Consider the following 21,883-nt stretch of genomic DNA (forward strand, 5'->3'; position numbering starts at 1 on the left):
AGGTTAGTATTTCAGGTTCTTTTGAATAACAGCTCAATGCTGGGCCTATTACAAAGTTTTAACTATTTTATTCTAAAGTACAGACTAAGAAAAAACAATGATACCAATTAATCCATAATAAAGTAAGACAATGTCTGTGAAATGAAGACATAACAGACTATGGAGAAGAAAAGAATTTTGAAGTTTTCAGAAGGTAATTATACGAATAAAAATTTCCCTTAAAATGTTAGCTATAAGAACCCATTTGTGTATCTTTGGGGAGATAAAAGCTTGTTCTAACTCTTCAAATGCTTTTTTTCCTGAAGAAGTTCAGAAACTCATACTCAATATTGTGTTACTGAGAAAGCTGGGGGATTTTTGTCCTTTATTATTGAAGGCAATATATTGTATTGGTTATATAAATGTTTGCTGAAATAAAACAGCACTCAGGGCAATTTTGACCAGACTGATAATGATTCTAGTAATGACCATCAATGGACACACCAGGCAGAAAAAAAACCCCTAAGTGCAGATCAGATGTACAGTTCTCAACCAATACACAAGGGTTCTTCCTAACATCTGGACAGCTATTTCTTTGCCTAAATAAAATGTAACATCTATTCTAATAAGCAAACATGCAGAAGTGTACTTACTACATAGTTCCCAGGAGATGCTGAAGAATAAGGTATCTGTAATATCAACAGAAACAAAATAATAATTTCTTCTGCAGTGAGATGGAGTCCATACAAACATTTATGTACAGCTGTAGGTTAATGCTTATTTGTTTAATTTATTTCAAAGACACAGTTAAGGATTACGGAAAAATGCTATTGTTGTCAAAACAAACACCTCTTCTTTTCAACAAATTGTCATTGCAAGTATGTTCAAGTCCAAAACTAGCAATATAGACACAAACCAAATTTAATACCCAATATTTCAAATAAAGTATTTCCACTTAATATTACTGTGCCCTGGTAGCTACCCTAATGAAATTAATATGAATAATATAATTCACATATTTAAATGTCTGTAGGCTGAGGTCTGGTATCTGCTCTCCGTTGTTTCATAATAATCGAGGCATGCATTTTTAACAGCCAGCATCACTTTTTTAAGATACCAAGTTACAGGGTCTAGCACCAATCCACTGCTTGCATCTACTACAAGAGTCTTCTTATTCTTATTGTGGGAGCTGCAGTAAGGTCTGTAAAGATCTGCAGTCTATAGTAAAAGGTTGAGCTATAAGATTATTAAGGTAATATGCTTTATAAGGTTTATAACCCTAAGCAGCACATACTTGCCTTTAAGTCAATAGGACTTCAGAGTCATCCCAAGCATGGACTGAATTTATATGTTCTTATACATAGTTAATCTTGATTAGAATCTTGACCATAAAAGGAAAACCAACTCTTTTATATCTTTCACCCTAAAAGGTACTAATTTTATTTCTTTGCATTCTTCTTTTTTTTTTAAAAGGACAGTGTTCTTTTTTCACTTCAAATTCAATTGTGGTAATTGTTACAGAGGATTTCTGGAGAAATCCAATCACCTGTGAATAATCTGGTTTTCTTCTTTATGATAGCCTTTGCAATTATTGTCTCTGAAGGAGCACAGACCAATGGTATTATAAGAGGATGGGGTAAGAATTAAGCAACTGTACTGATAAAATACAAAATTATTTTGCAGTATAAGCATCTTACATGACTGTAGACAATTTGTCAGCCAACTCATTTTTATGAATACATCTATTAGTGGACTTCTCAATTTATTTCATAGAATGAATATATTTCAACTATCAGTTGAAAAATATCCTAACACCCATTTTAGTTGAGTACATGCAAAAGAAAACTGAAGAAGAGTTTTAGCTCTTTTTTCCCCCCAATTGTCCTTCATAGAATTAAAAAAATCGAAACTGAGAACAACAGAAAGAACTAGGCTAGTCTGTTAAGCCAGACCCATCTTGTCCAACTCTAAGTGCTAAAAAGGGATACATGGTTTTACTAGTGGTGTATGATCACTGAATGAAAATGAAAACTTTACCTTTGTGTTTCTGTAGAAATACCAGACACTGTTGTTCATGTGCGATGCCTCACTGACCTCCTCTTCCTTCAAGCTGCTATTAGACTACCTCATTTTGTAGCTGTTGCAATGAAATTCAATAGAGTGCACTGCTTTTTACAAAAAGCATATAAAAATGGCTGATGTCTTTCTTGCAAGCAACTGCTCTACGACTGCACATTCCCTAGTTAGGAGCAGCAAATGGTGCTTTTGTTATGTAAAATATGTGAGCACACATTAAGCTGTATCTTAACAAGCTGTGATTTCTGTAGAGCTTGCTAGCCAGATAGTGTTGACCTAATTCATCTTATTGGCGCTAAAGGAAGCTAGAATTTACCTTAAATATACCCCAGGATAACCTTTGTGTTATGGAAGTGCTGTAACTGATGTAAAGATGCAGAGCTGTTGTGTGATTATGAACAGAGCTGGATATTTGCAGGTCAAATTCAGATGTGCTCCTCACTGTACCTGCTCTGCATTAGCATTACGGGGAAAAACATAAAGCATGCAGTATTCTATTCGTTGAATGAAGTAGATTTTTTTTTTCCTACTGTATCGATGAGAAATACTTCCCTAAATATAAGATTATTTCTAATATATTTTAAATAATTACTTACAGAATTGGCATTGGTTGGGTTTGGCCAAGGTCTACCACCCCCAGGACCCCTGTAACAGAAGATGAAAGATGAGACACAGAACCATCTCTGTCTTCTGACCAGCTCTGAGGAAGCATATCAAAATAATCTGTTTCCAGAGTAAGGAAGGAGATGGCTTTTTTCAAATTAAAGTGTGTATAAACCATAACTACACCAAGTCATAATGCTATAGCAAAATTCTCATTGTTGCACTACCATTACCATTTAATCAGTTTATGAGTTGATTAAAGATTATTTATTTATTATTACAACCTCGCCACTCACATTTAAGACACTTCAGTTCCTGACTCATTCTAGTACTTCTGAACTCTTCAGGACAGGACCTGCCAGAATAGCACCATAAGAAGTCCTTCCCCAGTAGCCACACTGTCAGAGGCTACAGGGGAGATGGCACAGTTCTGCATAGGTCCCAAACACTTGCAAATTTAGGAAGTGCCAGACATTCCCCTTTTAAATGGAAATGGAAAGATTTGAAAGACATTGCAAATTTGTGTCTCTTGAAGTGCTTTCCTTCTCTTCACAGAGAATTTAACTTTGTGTTACATAGGTGCAATATTTTAAAGTGGCACAGAAGTTTTGCAAAGTGTAAAAAACTAGTTCCCAAATTCTGTAAGTTCTCATGGGGGGGTGATAACCTTTTTAAAAATATTTGGAGGAAGTATCACACATTCCACAGAAGTCTACTTAGAGCAGAGACAAAGACAGAAAGGTACTGAAATATAAGTCTAATTTCAGTCATTGAAACAGTACTCTTGCTTACATAATTAAGTACCTCCCTGAAGAATTGAGGATGCATGGATCTAGAATACTGCAAGTATAGTAAGGTTTCATTAGTGAAAGTGATGCTAATTTCTTATAAATGTTTTGTGGAAACCTATTTTTTAAAAGAACAAGCCACAGAAAATATGTTGCTATAACCTGTATCTGATAATACTAGTACTAATACTACTAATAATAAATCTCATGTATTAAAAATTGAAAACATACCATTTTATACATACGCTTTAAACATATGCCTAGTTATGTATCTAAAACCACTTTGCTACTTCACTAAGGCTACATTATCTCCACAGAAGTCACAGAAAAATGAAATTTATCATACAGCAGGGAAAATGGAAATTTCAGACTTTTCAGACATTCTTGCTACACTTGGCCCAAATGGTGTATGGATGATTAAGCGGCAGGTCCCTGGCAGGAAGGACAAGAGTGTTTCACAGGCAGAAGACCTGTTTGATAAAGCCAACTCTGACGAGACATCAGAGGGAGAAGGGAATGGGGAAAGGAGAAAAGGAAAAATCATCCAGATAGAGCACGTTTTTTTCACAACTCTTGCTGTTATTTTAAGTTTCTCACTCTTAGCTGAGCTCAGAAAAATAGTTTGGTGGTTAGGCTTCGTCTTTTAACAGTCCTGAGGGAACTAAGCCATATGGGAGGTAAAATCTCCATGTTTACAGTCATAACATCTCAATACCCATAATTATTCCTGGGAGCATTAAGAACTTCTAGTTATTTATAAATAAGACAAAGTCACTTTTTGAAGACCCTGACAACTGAGAGGCAGAGCAGATGACAAAAGTTTCGCATTTAAAATGGCATTTTGGCCTCATTAGCTTTAGAAATGCAACATTAGCCACCACAACTTACCAGACATGGGAGAGTGATTTAAATATAGAGAAAAAAGCAGGCTTTATTAATGAGTTCAGGAAGTTTTCTATCTATTTTAAAGTCTTGCAAAACTAAAACCTATTAAGTAGATATGTTGCCCCAGGGATTTAATATTGCATCTTTTTCTTTTTATTACATTGTTGATGATACTATAAGGAAATTAGTTCAAACAATCTACTGAAATAAATCAAGTGAAAATTGATTTATTTCAGCTGACATTATTTTTGGACGGTTGGAAAACAGAATGTAGGTAAGGGTCTTTTCTGCCTTATTCGTTGGGAGGAGAGGAGGCAAAGCAAGGAAAGGGACTCACAGTACTCACTCACAATGCTCATGCTCCTCAGGTCAAATATTCAGCTATTTCTCCTCCACTAACAATTGCAAGGTGAAATATTAGGTGTTCTTTTTTTTTTTTTTTTCCTTTCCCCCAAAACTGTTCTTTTTCCTATGTACCATATTTGGTTTATTGTATTCTCCTTTTCAGAGAAATCAGGAATACTTGTAACAACACTTGAAGTCTGGTTTCACCCCAAAACCCTGCACTTGTTTGTGTGACATTAAGTAACTCAAATACATCTAGCAAAAAGCATCAAATGGAAAATAGCTCTGACAACACTGCAAATTACTCTGAACTACAGAGATGTTAAAAAGCCAACTCAGATACATGATTGGGTTAAGCCACAGCAACATGGAAGTTTAGGCAGGCCATACAAGGAGACTGGGAAACTCACCTTTCATCTAAAGAGCTGTTGGAATTTGCAAATTTAATGGAAGCCATGGACAGCTCTAAGTATAGACTTAGAAAACACTGTAGCAGATTCTGCTGGAAAGCCATATGGGTTTTGTGGAGCCAAATGTTGTTAGCTTATAAAACACACATAAAAAAAAAGCTACCTGCAATTTTTTTCAGTGCAATGCAAGCAGGATTTTTGCCCTTTTTTAAATGTTTATTTTGAAAGCATCAACAGCCATAAAACATTTGACTGTATCAATTCCAAAATAGAGTAATTTATGAAGTATCTATTGCTATGAATATTTACACCTGCATTTTATCCTTAAAGTCAGTCCTACGGTGTTGATCCTAGTTCTTGAAAAAATAAAGTATGAAATTTCAGTTTCCAAAGGGGTAAATATATTCTATCAGGAAATCAAACATCTAGACACAAGTTTGTGAATTGAAGTTAAAAACCAGAATCACTTTTTTTTTCTTTTCAGGCATGACTGAGATATTCTTAGCACTTCAGACAGCACTACAGGTCACACGGGCTATTAAAAAGTGCCAGTGAAATGTAACGCTGCTCCCCGAGATTTGCCATTTTGTTCCAAAGAGGGCATTTTTCCACAAAAATAAAATCTTACTAAAAATGGCTACACCAATTTTCAGCTTAAAACCTTATATCTAAAATAGTTATTTTGTCAAATGACATAGGATACTTATCAGCGGTTTCAAACAGTAATCTGATAGGCATTAGTTTTGATGGAGCAAGCAGTTATTTAGCAGTACTACATTTGTGGAGGATATGCTCCTGCACTGAAATACTGTCTACGAGCTCTCGAGCTTGTTGTTGCCATTTTTGACAATAAAGAACACTTTTTCATCCAGAAAAATGTAAAATTATATTTGGCAGATATTCTGCTCTTAACCAAAACAGCTTCCTTTCACACTTTCTGAGGAGAAAGAGCTGGATTTTAAATGGCAAGTGTTTTTGGAGAGTACATATTTTTATATTTTAACATGGCCAAAAAAGCAAAAATATTGAATAGAACACTGAAAAATTTTCATGTAAGAAAAAGATATGGCTATATAAAGACAAATGTACGTTACTATAAGGTAATAGCCTTATGTATAGTTATCCTGTTTCCTAGAAATATAAGTACACTAAATGACTGACTTACACTGTTATTTCTTAGCATTGTGCATTAGATAAATTGTAAGGGATAATACATAGAATGCTTTTAACACAGTTGGGTCCATCTATTGCCATTGCCCACAGGTTATCCTTGGATGCACTCTGACTAATCCTGAATGCTGGAATTGACCAGACAACAAGTCTTCACTAAAATTTAGATGTAAGGACAACTTTGACAGCAGTAACTTTACAGTAAGAAAAAAACCCTGATGTCCTAGAAATACAATTAAAAGAAACCCAGACAATAGTAAGCCCTTTGTTTTCCTTTTGATCAGTATATGTCACTCCATTTGACAGAGGAAAAAAATACTCAGCTTGACAGTAAAAAAATTATTCATGTACTCAGGCACACAATAATGGAGCTCCTTACAACAGTCTGTAATTCAGCATGTAACACAGGTCAGGATATGCTATAGCATAATATTCCAGTACTAGCAGTTTGGACTCTCTTATGTCTTTAAAGTGCATTGTAACAAGCAAAGGCACAGTATGAAGTCTTGTTCAAAACCAGGAAAGAGTATTCTCTTCCCACTTTCAGCTGAGCTGGAGTAAACATGAGTTTGTAAGAAATGTAAAGGAGTGCAGTGTATGCCTGGTAAGACATGGAGACAGCTATGGTTACCTACTTCCTAATTATTGCTTCACACCTTGTTCTTCTCAGAAGATCATATACTGTATCAAAGTTCATGAACTTGCCAAGTAAAGGACGCCAATTCATGGTGTACCCTTCAAGAGGACATGTAAGTTCAAAGGAAAATGTATTTCCCACATCACTGAACTAAAACATGATCTATGTATGTTTACTGGCCAACTCAAGATGAAATGTGCTTATTAAATGCTGCAATATGGAAATGTTAGTATTTCAACCCATCTTCTCTCTTTCTGGCAGACCAGGGACTCTTTTTGTCATCCAGCAACCTGTTTTCTTATTTTTCCTATATGAACTCTCATTTATGTGGATAAGTAGCCTCAAAATATCTATCCTCAATTTTACTTCTACAACATTTTAATTTAGAAAGTTAATTTGCTTTTCTTAGAATTCAGTTGTCTCCTGAGGACAATCTCTGTAGTGCTTATATTACACTCACACTGAATTCCAAATACCTAAATATTTTTTCTACATCAATTTTATTTAGGAAGTAGAAATGCCTACCCTTGGGAAGGTTCCTAGAATTCTCTTGAGCCCAATATATGATGTCTATGTTAGAGTAACACCCAATTTTACATTTGATTTTATTTGCCTCAAGAAATCCAGGTATGTCTGGAAACTGGAAGAAATTAAAGATATGGTGGATTAGATTTTTTTTAATGCTATTATCTATCTTAATACCTCTTTTACTTTTTCAGGTTGGTAACTCTTTACTTGAAAAGAAAATTACCATCTTTCCCTTTTGTTTCCTATGAAAATAAGAGTAAAAATGGGTATCTATGATATAATGGTAACAAGCAAATAGAAATCTTCACTGTGTTTTCTGTGTCAGTCTGGTGAAAACTCATGCTTGAAAGACAAAGGTGTGAAAGGAGTAAGAAAAGAACATGTTCTCTGCTTTAGGTTGTAAAATGATTCTAGTGTCTTGATAGCTGGACCACTGTACTGCCTTCTGTGACCACCCCAGGACCTGCAAAATGCTGGTTATGAAAAAATGTACTCACTTCAGTAGAGGTAGGGCCACGATACAGGAATGACTTGATAATCTCTGGTCTGTGGTATGTTAAAGATAGCTATAGCAGCCCATTAAAATTAGTGAATCTCTTAGATAAATCTAAACAATACAAGGAGCATCTTTTTTTTTTTCCCAGACTTGCTAATCACGTAAGCCACTCCAAGCACACAATAGATTTATCTAAAGTGCAGAAGACTGCTCCTGTAGGCCCACTTCCTGTGCTAAAATCCTCAGCTTAAGTCTAGTCTAATCTAGATACACTAATTTTACATCTGAAACTTTTCTATGCACTTAGAAAGGGAGGTTGTCTACAGGTATAAAAGGCTCCCATGACTAAATCCATGCCTGGAATAAATCAGTATATCTTAACTGAACTCAGTCTATATCAATTTTTACAAATTATGATCCACTCCCAGAAGTACATACAAACACTGAAAACCTTACACTCATATCTGTGATACTCTTCTATCTGTTTAGAGTGGAAATAAATGTAGTTCTGGAAATAAAAACAGCAACAGAGAGAGATCATCTACACTTCTTTCAAATATGTCTTTTTTTATAAATAGTTCCAGACAATGGTTTTATTTTGCTAAAATAAAGTACTTCTTTATTTTGCAGAAAAGAACCATGCTTGTACCATTCTTTACAAAATATTTAATCAGTAAAGTAAAAACATAAATGTAAATAATGTCATTTTTTTAAAAAAATTCATACAAGGATATATCGGTGACTATACTGACAAAATATTCCCAATATTTGAACTTTGACCTGTGAAAGAAACTGAGTATTTGTACAGACTTGTAGGGACAGCAAAGGTGCCTGTAAGAGATGCATACAGAAGAAGGAAACTGCTGAGGGTTCACTTTTTTAAATTGCAGTTATTAGTCATCAAAGCATGTTACTTATCAAAGCACGTTCTCCTTGTCTTATGTACCCCAAATGTTACTTCTACAATGAAATAATGATTTTTCTAAATATTATAAGATTTTATTATTGTGCTTACATGTTCATTCCAGGCATCCCCGGGCCACCTAAAGCATTCAGTGGGGGTCTCATTGCACCTCCATAGTTCTGCAATGATAACCAAGGGTCAGACTACCACAAAACAAAAAAACAAAACCAAAGAGGAGGGGGAAAGAAAGGACAGCAGGTTAATGATATCCCTACATAACTGCTGACTGGATAGGCCAATGTAATTCATTCTTTCAGGAGTTTCCATTGTTGACTTAAAAAAATAATACCGTTAACCCCAAGGAGAAACAATTACAAACAACAGAAATAGACTAAGAATACTTAAAATGTCAACTGTTTCAGGAGGAATTATTTACACATATAGAGGTCAAGTCAACGGCCAGCAAGGGGCAGGTTTTACAATGTATTCAACTTTTATACCAAGGGAGCTCATTCAAAATCAGAAACCTGGACTTAGATTCTAAGATTTCTACATCATGGAATTTAAATAGAACTATTTTAATTAGATTTTGTTAGGATATCAACAAATGCTTGTATAAAATTATACCATATGATATCACTTCTATAACATACAGCATAAACATTACATTTCTCTTCTAATCAGTCAATTCTAATAAGTCTATGGTAACTAATATGAAAAGTTTTTAACAAGATAATGAATGTCATAGTGATGCCAACAAATGAATTGCCCAATGCCTATAAAATATGAGTTTACGCTCTGATATTATGACAAAAGTTTAACTGTACTATTTACATGAGAAACTAAATTATACCTATTTTTATTCAGAGGAATACAAGCAGAACAGTCTGTCTCACCTCACAATCATAATGCACTCCCTAATCTGTGTTAATCCTGCTACAATATTCTGATATTTCAAAAGAATGGATAACAGTAAATTCTCTAAAATGAACAGCTGTGCTTTTTGGAAGGATAGGTGGAACAAAAAAGTGATTTACTTTAAAAAAATGTAGGTCATTGTTGCAGTCTATTTTCCAATAATAAAACTTATACACTCTATTTCACGTGTAGTATATTACAAACTGCATAAACTACATGACCAAGGCTTATGGCTGTTCTCTATATTGGTCTGATTCACAAAACCATGTAAACACGAAGTCATTAATACATGTGAGAGATCCAACAGTGATATTCAAAGTGTGGATCTGGTGCTGTTTATACCTTGACTGATATGACATATCAGTTATCCAGAACCGATCTAGAACTGATCTACAACTAGGAGAGGAGGTTCTGTTGCTGCAAACAAACCCCCCAAACTTAAAATTTTCTTCATTGTTAACAACGCTTAAAGTGTCCCGTCTAAAGCTGGTTTGTAAGAACACACCCAGAGGCTGCAGATGCCCTCTTCCAGACCCAGCCATCTGAAGACAGTATTATCCACAGCTGCTGGTCATCAATCACTACTCACTCCTGCCTTTTGGGTGCAGCTGGTAGACTGATTGGTGTGCATGCTCAGGCAAAAGTCAGCCATATTAACTCAAACCGTCTGTTTAACCTAGGTTATCCTAGATGATTTTGCCTGAGCAACTCTTCTGTCAGAACTGTAGGGCAGTAACTGGTTGGTAGTCAAAGCAGCTGGGCACAGTAACATTCCCAGCTGGCACTACTGGATCTGGAAGAGAACACAGTCTGACTGTAACAAAACAGCAGTCCTGTATCTGTTTTATTTCATTTTTCCATCTTGATGTGGAGGGCAGAGCCATCTCCCTGTTTGTTGTGTCGAGTAACTCCCCTCTTTATTTTAATTCAGGAATCATTTGTGTGGACTGGGGTTAAAGATCTTTATGGAATCCTGCAGGACTGGAAGAATCCTAATCCAATGTACTTCTAATTACTGCTAATTCTAATCAAATGTACTCCTTCATCCTAAAATAAGAGCGCTTTCATTAAGGCTACCAATAGATGTTGCTTCAGCTGCAGCTATGCTCTTTGCAGAAGTTAGTGCCCCAATTTGTTCCTTACAGCTTTTTACTCAAAGTCACCACCACTGTTCGTCTGGCAGTTGACTTGTTCATACAAGTGCTCCCTAACATCAGGTGGCCAAAATGAGCCAGATTAGTGAAGACTTTTTTTCTTAAATATTTAAGATGACCTGATTATTTTTGACTAGAAAGCACTAGGGACCATGGGGGAGGCTCACCAGCAGATAGGAAGAACAGGGAGAAGTAGCAGTCACAGATTGGAGGTAGTGCCCCATTCATCTAGCTTAACTACAGCTTGAAAAAAGCCTGAACCTAATTCTTTGGAGCTTTTAATAGATTAAAGCATTTACAACCATCCACTTCTTTTTGTTTCATGATATTTAGTTTGAAACAGTCTAGAATCATAAAATACAAAACTGAGGTAAATTTTTGAAAACTTGTAAGTTTTGAAGCATACACATACTATACTTGCCATACTGGACATAAGCATTTCTGTATGAGCACATTAAGTGTTTTGGAAGTTGATTGCCTGTGCAGCAAGTAGCAGGGCCTCCCACTAAGGGCACACCCAAGTCAACTTTACAGCACTGTAGCAAGAGAATGTTAAAAGTAGGTGTGAAATATTCATCAAATTTGGTTGTAGAACTGCATTCTAAGAAGATACTAAATGCCAGATGCAAAGATAGATGATGATCCATTTATAGAAAAGATTGATTTGTGAACTTAAATTTTACGTAGATTACGCATTTTTCCCCATTTTAAGAGGATGTTCAGCACAAGAAAGAAGAACCTTACAGAAACACTGGATTTTAAGAAGACAGCAAAAATGGAAAAATTATCCTTATAAAAACTGGCATGAGATTTGCCTGCTGTGTGACTAATGTTGCTGCATAAAGTATCAGCTCAATCTCATATGGCAGCATTGCAAAGCTCCTCTTTTTCCTCCAAAAGACAAGTGGTAAATATACTTCAATGCTACAGAAAAAATAACAAATGTATTTAATAATGGTTTGTTGGTTACACAGCAGATATTGTGTAGAACTGCACAACTGGTTTCTACCAAGAAGACCCAAAATTGTAAAGACAGTTAGGAACAGATTTGAAAGGCAAAGCTATTTAATCATTTAAAATTCAGTTGCTATTCCAAGGAACAAAGAAGTCACTAGAGAGATTATCTGAAATGAGGAAGTAAAAATGCAAAGTGTGGGCACAACAAGCACACTGTAAAACAAAATAATGGCAACCCTGGTATGAAACACCACCACCTAAATTTTCTCTCACTGAGTGCACTGGTAAAATACAGAATAATCTTTCAGATTCATATTTCAGGTATGCACAAAAATTAGTTTGTTTTCTACCTTAGTTTTCTGTTGAAATGTAATACTGACTAATATCCACCCATATTTTCACACTTTTGAAGAAAGAGCCTATGAACAATTATGACCAGGTCAGCACCATGGAGAAGGCTGATTCTTGCAATCCAAGGTTGCTTTGCTCCTCGAAAACAGAGCTAGAGTGATTGACAAGGGGGAGAAATGGCAGCATGAACTTCTCATTTTACATTAAAATCTCTCTAGCACTCACCAAAAATCTATATCAATAGTGGATGAAAGAAAAACTTTACAGAATTTTGAGGGATATTTTGGGTACAAAGAGTTTGCCTAAGTTAGAAGTATTAAACCTTTCCTCCTAAACAGCATAATCAATTAAGCTGGGAGGATGAGGAAACACCTACTCGGTTCTTGGTCTCCTTTAAAAATATCAGCCTTTGATTACACCATCCACTGGCTGTAGGACGAACATAATGCTTCTGAAATAAGCAAGTTAAGGGATTCCTCTTTTAATTTCAAATCTTAATTAAAACGACTGATGTTTTCATTTTAGACTTTGTACACCTGCAACTCAGCATTAATTTTTGTAAAACAGAAAGTTTATTTTAAAATGCGATTAGAAGAACAAGTCCTGGCCATCTTCAAGCTATGGAATGCCAAAGTAATATACTATGAAGTATAGGGCTATTAATAAAAATAATATCTATCTGTGGAAGGTACCTGTGGTCCTAAAGGAACCATTCCCCTTGGAGGAGTCATTCTCTGCATTGGCCCACCCATGTTTGGATGACCTGCAAATAAAATCATGCAACTTAAAAAACTGCAATACACAAGCATCTTCTAAAACAGCTTTAACAAATCATTCCTTTTTAATTAACAAAAAGCTTAAAAAGCTGCAGTCAGCTTTGAAACACAGAAAGAAAGACGGAAGTTTGGGAAGAAAGTACTTGAATGGTCCAAATAATTATTTCATTCACCTTGCTGCCGTGTTGGGTCCATCCCGCTAGGCAATAACGGCTGACTTCCTGGGACACCTCCAAGTGCCTGCAGGCATAGAATCCATATGTTAAAAGCATATAAAGCTTTGAAATTTATGTTAAAGACATAATGCAGATATTTTGTTTTTAATTCCCCGTTGTTTCTTCTCAGTCAAGAGTAATGTGGAAGAGTTAGCTTTCCTAAACACCCTAACTAAATGTCCTAAGTGCCTAACTAAACTAAAAGTCCTAAATGTCCTGCGACCCTGATATGCATTTGCATGGACAAAGTCTTGGACTTCTGTGGAATTATGTATAAAGAGTTTCCAAAATTTAATTGCCTAATTTGCCCCCCTCTCCCCCCCATATTTCCTTCACTTCAGCTTACCTATTATTTAACCTCCAAGCACTGCCTTTTTCTTGGGGACGTGGCAATTTATTCAAAGCTTATATTGCTACCATTTTCCCTTTTAACCATTATTTTAAGAGGTCAGGACGCAGACACTGATACTCTCTAACAGTGAGCCATAACTGAGCCAACTGCACAGGATTCACAGGGTATGGTTAATTACGGCTGTGACGTGGGGGACATTTTGTCTTCCACTGTGCCTTACTCTTGAAGGGCATCAATGCCAAGATAAGCTTATTATTCAGCTATGGGAGATAACAACAGTCACAAAACTTGCTCCTAAATCTTGCCTTCAAGCATGAAGGTACACTGTGTTGTTACTTCACCTCTGGTCCAAATCAAACACATTGTTTTTGCGTCCCCACATTTTAATCTGCCATCTGGATTTATAGTAACTGAATTAGGTTTAAGGCTCATTTCTTACCTATAGTTTAGTCAACTAGAAAAAAGTTTTTATGAATGGATCTTTGTAGCTGATCCACTAGGTGCTATTCAGCATTTCAAAACAACTTTTTCACTAAAAATGGATCCGGAATGAGTAAACCTGTTACTATGAAAGTAAGCTATTCAGGCTTACAGGTACCGGTATTGCTTACTGTGGGAATGGCTAAGTTACTCTTGATGTGGAAATACTGTAGTAGTCTTGGATACATACAAAGGGGAATCTATCGCAAATATTAGACAGTTTGTGTCCACAAGAGGTAGGAAATAAAAAATTATGATGCACGTTATTACCTCAAAGGTAATACAGTCAAATGGTACTGCACTGCAAGTTTAAGGGAATAAATAATCTGAGATAACATAATTTAAATCAGAGTTTTACATACATGTACTTCAGTGGCTAGAAGTCTGGACGATACGTAAGAACGATACATGATGTGCATGGAGAAGTGTCAAATACTAGCAAAGCAGAAACTGGTCACTTCTGCCAGAGATGGCAGGTGACATAGACGTACATAGAGGCATTTGCTGCTGTGAGCACACATGACCGAAGACTTAACTCATGCAGTCACTACACAGCACATCATTACATGAGGGACTACCAATTCCTTTCTAACACGTCATACCACTTTTCAAGAAAAACAAGTGTACCTGCACAGCACAATGCATTGCCAACAGCAAATACCCTTGTGGGGCTTGATCTCATAGGATGTGATTGAGTACTGAAGGCAACTTAGGGGCACTCATGTGACACTCGGTAGGTACTAACTTTCCTTGCTACAAAGCCTAGATCTAGCTCAGGTAACTCTTACACAGCACCGCACTGCGCTGTGCGCACATGCCCTGTGTTACCCTTCCTTGCCTAAGAAACACAGTCCCTACTGCAAGGCATTAAGGAATATAGTATCAGTGGGAATTTTAACTCTGATTTTTACTGACTCCCATCTAATCAAAATTTCAGCCTTAAAGCTGCACTACAATAGTTTATTACTTCTACACACTGCCCACCTATACTGTAACTTAAATAATGGCAGTGTTGTTAAAAGCAGTAATTCATGCACACGGCATAATGTAAATGAATTGCAAGAGCTGTAATTCACTGAGATTATGTTACAGCTCTGAACTGAAAATATCACAACATGCAGACAAAAACACTTCCGAAACTAAAACTGCAGGTTGGCAGGACTTTCACAGCACTCACCACATTCAGTTTCTACCTGCCAGTATTTACAGTGTTCAGAAACACAGAGAAACAAAGAATATGTAAAATCCAAACAGTAGTATATCTTTGGCTAAGATATTACTGAAACGTACAAAACTCAGGAAGATATTTTGTACTGAGTTACAGTATGTCAGTAGCAAATATTTAAATAAAGTGCTAATGACATTGCACTCTTATGTTTTTCCTTGATGATCACTTCAGCAAGGTTAATCAAGCCACCCATCTCCCTTGTGAGAAAGTAGTTATGGTACAGGTAACTTATCCTGCTCCCAAACATCACCATGTTTGATGTAGAGAAATACCTGAAAACATCTTGCCACCTGATATATCCAGCTCACTAAAATTTAAACTTGATACTTTCTGGCAATATTGTGCCAGTGCTACAGACAAGTTTCTTGACATTGTGTTATACAGATGAGAAAAATACCCGGAACTGAGGTTGGGGCATAAAGGTCTCCTCATCAAGCTGTGACAACAAGAAAGGCAGTCCTGGAAGTCTCGCCTGGACCAAAACACCCATTCCATCTACCCCATCAAACCTTCCCAATATTATAAATGACCCAGTTTTTCTTTCAGAGCTCCACTGATATTTTTCTGTCTGTTTATCTTTAACTTTTCATCTGCTGACAACTGCTTTCTCCTCCTCTATCTGCACTATGGAGAACTTAAAAGTACAAATGCTAACGGTTTCCAGAACCATCTTTTCACAGATGGGCCAATAAAGGTCTCTGCTGACGAACAGCAGCTCATTACTCATTCTTGTTACACTGGTAAGCATATCCTTTGATATAGATGAGAGAAAATTGGAAATCTGATGCTTTTATAAAGTCCTCAGACTGTCTATAAGAGCCATAGAGCACTTCATGATATCTGTTTCTCAGCAATAATCTCTGTATTTACTATGAAATAAATATACTTCATATAGTGAACAAAGAATAGGAGGGAGTGATCCATTTAACACAGAATTAAGTAAAAAAATTCTCAGAGCTAACTGCTTGATGTGGTTAGGAAGCTTTACGGAATGTAACAGTTACGGGGACATTCTGCCTTCATCTCAGAGCAGACAGCACTGGCTGGCTGAGGTTAATGCAGCACCACACAAGGTAACTATATCCTCCTTCTGCAAACAGGCTTAACACACAATAAATTTTGAGGTGTAGACACTAATTAAGCACAGGAAAGTGAGCTGGGAGTGGCATGGTCACACCTTATCAAAATAACTATTTAATGGTCAGAAAAAAATGGGGTGGAGAGGAGACTGAGTTAGTTTTGTAGCCAATGAACCACTGGTAGCCAACTAGACAACATTCCCTGTTCCCACCACTGCACCATCATCCTGGACCACAGGAGTGCATCAGTGATAAAATCTTACCTGATTGGGTATTCTTAAAGGTGGCCTTGGACCTCCAGGGTACCGAGGGGACATGAAAGGCTATGAAAAAAAAAAGAGAGATACTGCTAAATAATTCAACTTAGCTCATAATTACCGCATTGAGTCATTGGGCGTATGGCTTGTGCCATGCTTACACCTCAAGCATTCAGTTTAAATATTTCCACAGAGCTCAGCATATTATTCTACAATGTTTAGCAGAACTAAGTAAATTTAGAGATTCTTAGTGAATACATCTATCAAGATAAATTATTTAAAACTTTGTAACAGCAATTGTGAATGCAGAGTGTAAACAACAATGCATTTACAGTGAAGAATAATAAACCATTTCAATCATATAATCACACATCTATACTTTCCACTGGAGAAGGGGGAAAGATAGGAACATTGGAATAGAAAACAAATATGTTCTTGGGAGAGTCAAGAATAATTCACAAATATTTTCCGTTCATTTTTTCATAATAATACAGAAAAATGTAATACAAGATTTAACCTGTGAGGGCACAGATTTCAAGTTTATGTCATAAATACTTAGAACATTGGTGGTTCCATTAACCATATTAATTCAATGTTGCACTCCTCCCATCCCTCCATGCTCACACAGTAAATCTCCTCTGTCAAAACCAAATTTATACCCAAATCTGTCATACCATCCTGCACCTTGTGAGGTTCTAGTGGTTCTTGGTTACTACTATACTACTTCATAGCCCATGGACAAGGTCAATCCCTTACGATAAACAAATGGTAGTACCAACAAATACATTTAACATCCCTACTTATTCCATCCCAAAGCATGACAGTAATCTAGAAATCTAAAGAGCTGGGAGATTAGTGGCAAATGTAAGACCTACAGGAAAAAGGCAAAAAAAGGTCTGACTAAACAGGTGATGAAGAAGATAATTTTGGCAATCAAGTACCTATAACTCCAGAAGAAAATGAAGAAATAAAAGTATGCTTTGACTGTGAACACAGGGACAAAAACGACTGATTCTTTATATCATGAAAGAGGAGCTCACTTCTGTTCATGACACTGCCACTGGAGACAAAGGAGAGATAAAGGGAAGGAGTCTGCTGGGACTTCCCAGGGGCAATCTCTGGTGACAAATGAGCTGCTGCACATTTAAACCCACTCTTTGGGGTCCCTTCAAAAAGAAACAAATATACCTACACAGGCATCATGTAGTCAGCTGTAGCTAAGGACCACTGGCAGGTCACTAAAACTGTGTGATCAACATCACTGTTTTACAAATGAATGGCATGTTTCAGCTCCATTAGCAGCACTGTGTTATAAACTAAAATGCCAGTGATCATCAATGCTAGTAACACATGTATTAAGAGTAGTGATAACTAGCAAAGGAATTATAATTATTTTACCAATAATTAGTAATGGAATTTTTCCTATGATCTTGCATTAAAAAAATTCAGTGGAATCTTTCACATCTTAGAATCAGATGAGAGCTGAAATAATGTAACCTACATAAACATGCATTCAAAATAGGTACTAGAAAGCAATTTAAAATACAGAGGGTTTACAAACTGGATAACAAAGTTCAACGCCAATTGTGAAAAGATTACTTTAATAAAAAAGCATTTGAAATTATGTGCTATAGAAGAGGGAGACTTCTTCATGCCCTGTCTCTGATGGTGAGATTCTCTGATAAAGAAGAAAGAAAAAAGGGTTGTGCATGTGGTGGAGGCTGTAAACATGCAGGCCCTTGTAAAGCAGCACAAGTGTGAGGAAATTAGAATTTCAACAGTTCCCATAAAGGTCAATCAAGTGCACTGTATGTAGTGTGACGCACTCTAGTGAGTATCTTGGATTTGGCTTACCTCATTCAGCAGACGAAACCTTAACTTTATTTACAGTTGTACAGCTCGTAAAAGGGAAATCAGCAGTGTCTCTCAAGTCAACCCTATCTTAATGTAGAATCACACTACTAATATTAGTATATAACAGTGTGTTATTGGCAGAACATCTGCTCCTTTCAAGTAGGATGGAAACCTACTTGTCCCCTCTCTTCCCAGTGGGTTCACCTTTTTATGGAATTTATAAAAATACCTAAAAACTTATTTTTTGTATGGAGTTGAAATTTTATTTAAAAACCTGAAACAAATACCCCACTGCATTAAGAAAAGAGGCTTACTGATATAAAGTTGCAATTTTACTTTTCAAAATATGAATCACATTGTTTCTGGTGCCTGCCAATTAGAGGCCATATTTTTTGGTTTGCTGTGTCCCTGAGGTCAGTAGTTCCTTCAGATTTTTGAGAAGGTCTGGATCTAGGCAGGTCTCTAGTCTACTTAATAAAAGCGTCACAGACTAAGTCTAGGATTCTTCTCTGAAATTATATGTAAGTCATTGTTGTAGTTTAATGCCAGCCAGCAACTAAGCACCACGCAGCCACTCACTCACTTCTCCCCACCCACTGGAATGGGGGAGAGAATCAAAAAAAGTAAAACTCGTGGGTTGAGATAAGAACAGTTTAATAGAACAGAAAGGAAGAAACTAGTAATAATAATGATAACACTAACAAAATGACAACAGTAATAATGAAAGGATTGGAATATACAAGTGATGCACAATGTGACTGCTCACCACTCGCCAATGGATGCCCTGCTATGTTCCCGAGCACCAGTCCCTCCCAGCCCCACTCCCCCCAGTTTATATACTGGGCATGATCTCACATGGTATGGAATACCCCTTTGGCCACTTTGGGTCAGCTGTCCTGGCTGTGTTCTGTGCCCACTTCTTGTGCCCCTCCAGCTTTCTCGCTGGCTGGGCATGAGAAGCTGAAAAATCCTCGACTTTAGACTAAACACTACTTAGCAACAACCGAAAACACCAGTGTGTTAGCAACATTCTTCTCATACTGAACCCCAAACATAACACTATACCAGCTACTAGGAAGAAAATTAACTCTATCTCAGCCAAAACCAGGACAGCCATGATTTTTTTTTTTTAATTTATTTTTTGAGGCACTGTTTCCTAAGGAGGAATCAAAGCAGACTTTAAGAGCCAGTGCATCTATTCTTAACTGACTTGTTAGTTCATTGCACGGAATAACTACAGGAGACTCTTTGATACAACTCTGTCCTACAAGAAGGTTTATATACTGTAAATATTTACGTATCAATGTATTCCCCTTAGACAGATTTGTGGAAGTATTGAAACCTTCTCCTATTCTTGAAGCAACTGAACCCAAGTGGACCTGCAATGAATGACTTCATCTAGTAAATTTCAAATAGTTTTTATGGTTCTTGATGACCCATGGATGCAAACCCTGCACAGTTCTGTTGGCAGGAAAATACATAAACAACTGGGAAGCACAATTAATGTTTTGATGAATATAAGGAAATAAAGGTCCATACACCATTGCAGAAAATGGTGAGATAGTGATGTTCAAGGACAATTCTGAAAAATTTTACACTGTTTTGGGCCAAGATTTAGTACTTAAGTTCACCACAAAAATTCTACCATTAAAAAGAAAAACTTACATATTCGCATTTTTGTCCCAGTTACTAAACATCTCCATCACCAATGCCATGTTTGTCCACAAAAAGTTCTACCAAGATGCATCAAGACAACAAAGAAATTCTGTGAAATGTTTTAATGAAAATAATTTAAATATGAACAGCTTTTCATTAATTGGGAGCATTTTTTTTCAAGTCAAGTCACACACACACACATTACTAAGTACCAGGCATTCTGAAAGATACGAACTCAAGCAGCAGGCACTTTCTGTCACATGTTGTTTTGCTAAACCCTTTGTAAATAATAGGAACAGCTGACATGAGTCTCCAATCTAGTTTTAATTTATTGTTAAGAGTTGCTGGAAGGACCATGGCTTAGGGAGGAACCACTGTGAACGTACATTTTTTACGGCTAGTAGCTCTCTTTCATTGACTTCTTGGAAACTTTTACCTCCCTTTCTCTTAATGTTATTGCAGCACATACATCACAAAAAGTAATGGGTTCAAAATATGGGCACCACATTAAAACCAGTGATCACAGATTTTGAATTGGTCGGTGCAGCACTTGCCTTCTGAAGACCAAAAATAACTTCATTGCATGTTGAAGACTCAAGACATTTCTGCCTGCTACCTCAGGCTTGGGTCAATTCAAAATTCAGAATCTTGATAGTCCAAAATCTTTAATGGATCCCCACACTAAATTCTCAGGAAGACAAACTCCTTGTTTGCCTCAGAGTTCAACGGGGGGGTGGACACATGACTGGATAGGTGCCATGCCAATGAATCAAATACTTCCTTGCTTACCCCAGCTAGCAGGGAGGGAGAGTGCTGTCAGGCATGCACAGAGTACAAGAGCACTTCTTCCATCTAAGGATTATAGACATGTGACTGTCCAAAAAATAGTCAGGGTAAAAATAGAAAGAAATAATTAAGCTGGAAAAACATGCCAAAAGATAGGTATTGTGATTTATTAATGCAGCAGTAAGTTTACCTGTTGGGTAGGAACAAGACAGAAGGACAAAAGATATTTTCTCCTACAGCCCTCTCTGTGCTGAAGGATGTAGGATACTCTTCAAATACTACATCTGACATTTCAGGACCAGATCTTGCTTAAGATGTTGTTAAGCCTGTCTAAGGGAAACCAATCTCTCGAAGCTGATCTGACTGAGGAAGAAGGGTATTTATTACCAGAGTGGCTCCATCCCACAGTAATTTCCAGATGCTCAAATGGCTCTCAAGGGTTTCCAGTCACTGCTGCAGCCTTCAAGTCCCTCTAATCTGCAACAGGGACATTACGCCAAGTACAAGCGCCAAGTGTGCTACTGCGCGCTAACCTAAGCTACAATTAACTTCTCAGAGTTCAGGAACTGGCACATACACTGATGTATTAAGAAAAGTAAAAAAACAAACCAAACCAAAACACCAACCCCCAAACCAAACAAAAAACAACCCCCAAACCAAACAAAAACCAAAGCAAAATTTAAAAAAAAGAAAAAGAAAAAGAAAAAAAACACAAAGAAAACAAAATAACAGGAAAGAGGCAAGAATGTCATATCTAAGCCACAACTGAGATGGAGATGCCACGAGTGTTTGAAAACATGTCATACAAGTTGCAGTAACAGCAGAAGATTCTGGTAACTGTTTTGGAGAACAGCCAACTAAACACATCTGAGAACACCAGTATATTGTAATTACTGGCTTCAGGTATAAAATTCAGTAATTTGGTATCATGAAAAGCATCTTGAAGGCTGCTGTCATGCAGCTGAGACCAAATGAGTATAAGCAGAAGCTTCTACTAAA

The 21,883-nt window shown here is 36.7% G+C and overlaps 1 protein-coding gene across 4 annotated transcripts in view; it reads right to left on the reverse strand.

The window, feature by feature from the left end:
* The window catches only part of SSBP2 (single stranded DNA binding protein 2), a 195,995-nt gene that overhangs the window by 33,358 nt on the left and 140,754 nt on the right, over positions 1 to 21,883 (reverse strand). For all 4 annotated transcript variants that reach the window (XM_075020324.1, XM_075020322.1, XM_075020323.1 and 1 more), the window contains 6 exons: positions 16,595 to 16,654; positions 13,151 to 13,217; positions 12,894 to 12,964; positions 8,933 to 9,000; positions 2,652 to 2,700; positions 633 to 668 (listed from right to left, as the gene is read on the reverse strand). In XM_075020324.1, coding sequence (XP_074876425.1) covers positions 633 to 668; positions 2,652 to 2,700; positions 8,933 to 9,000; positions 12,894 to 12,964; positions 13,151 to 13,217; positions 16,595 to 16,654 — 351 coding nt within the window. The remainder of the gene's footprint in view (positions 1 to 632; positions 669 to 2,651; positions 2,701 to 8,932; positions 9,001 to 12,893; positions 12,965 to 13,150; positions 13,218 to 16,594; positions 16,655 to 21,883) is intronic.

This window comes from Buteo buteo, chromosome Z, assembly GCF_964188355.1.
Source record: "Buteo buteo chromosome Z, bButBut1.hap1.1, whole genome shotgun sequence".
Classification (NCBI taxonomy): Eukaryota; Metazoa; Chordata; class Aves; order Accipitriformes; family Accipitridae; genus Buteo; species Buteo buteo.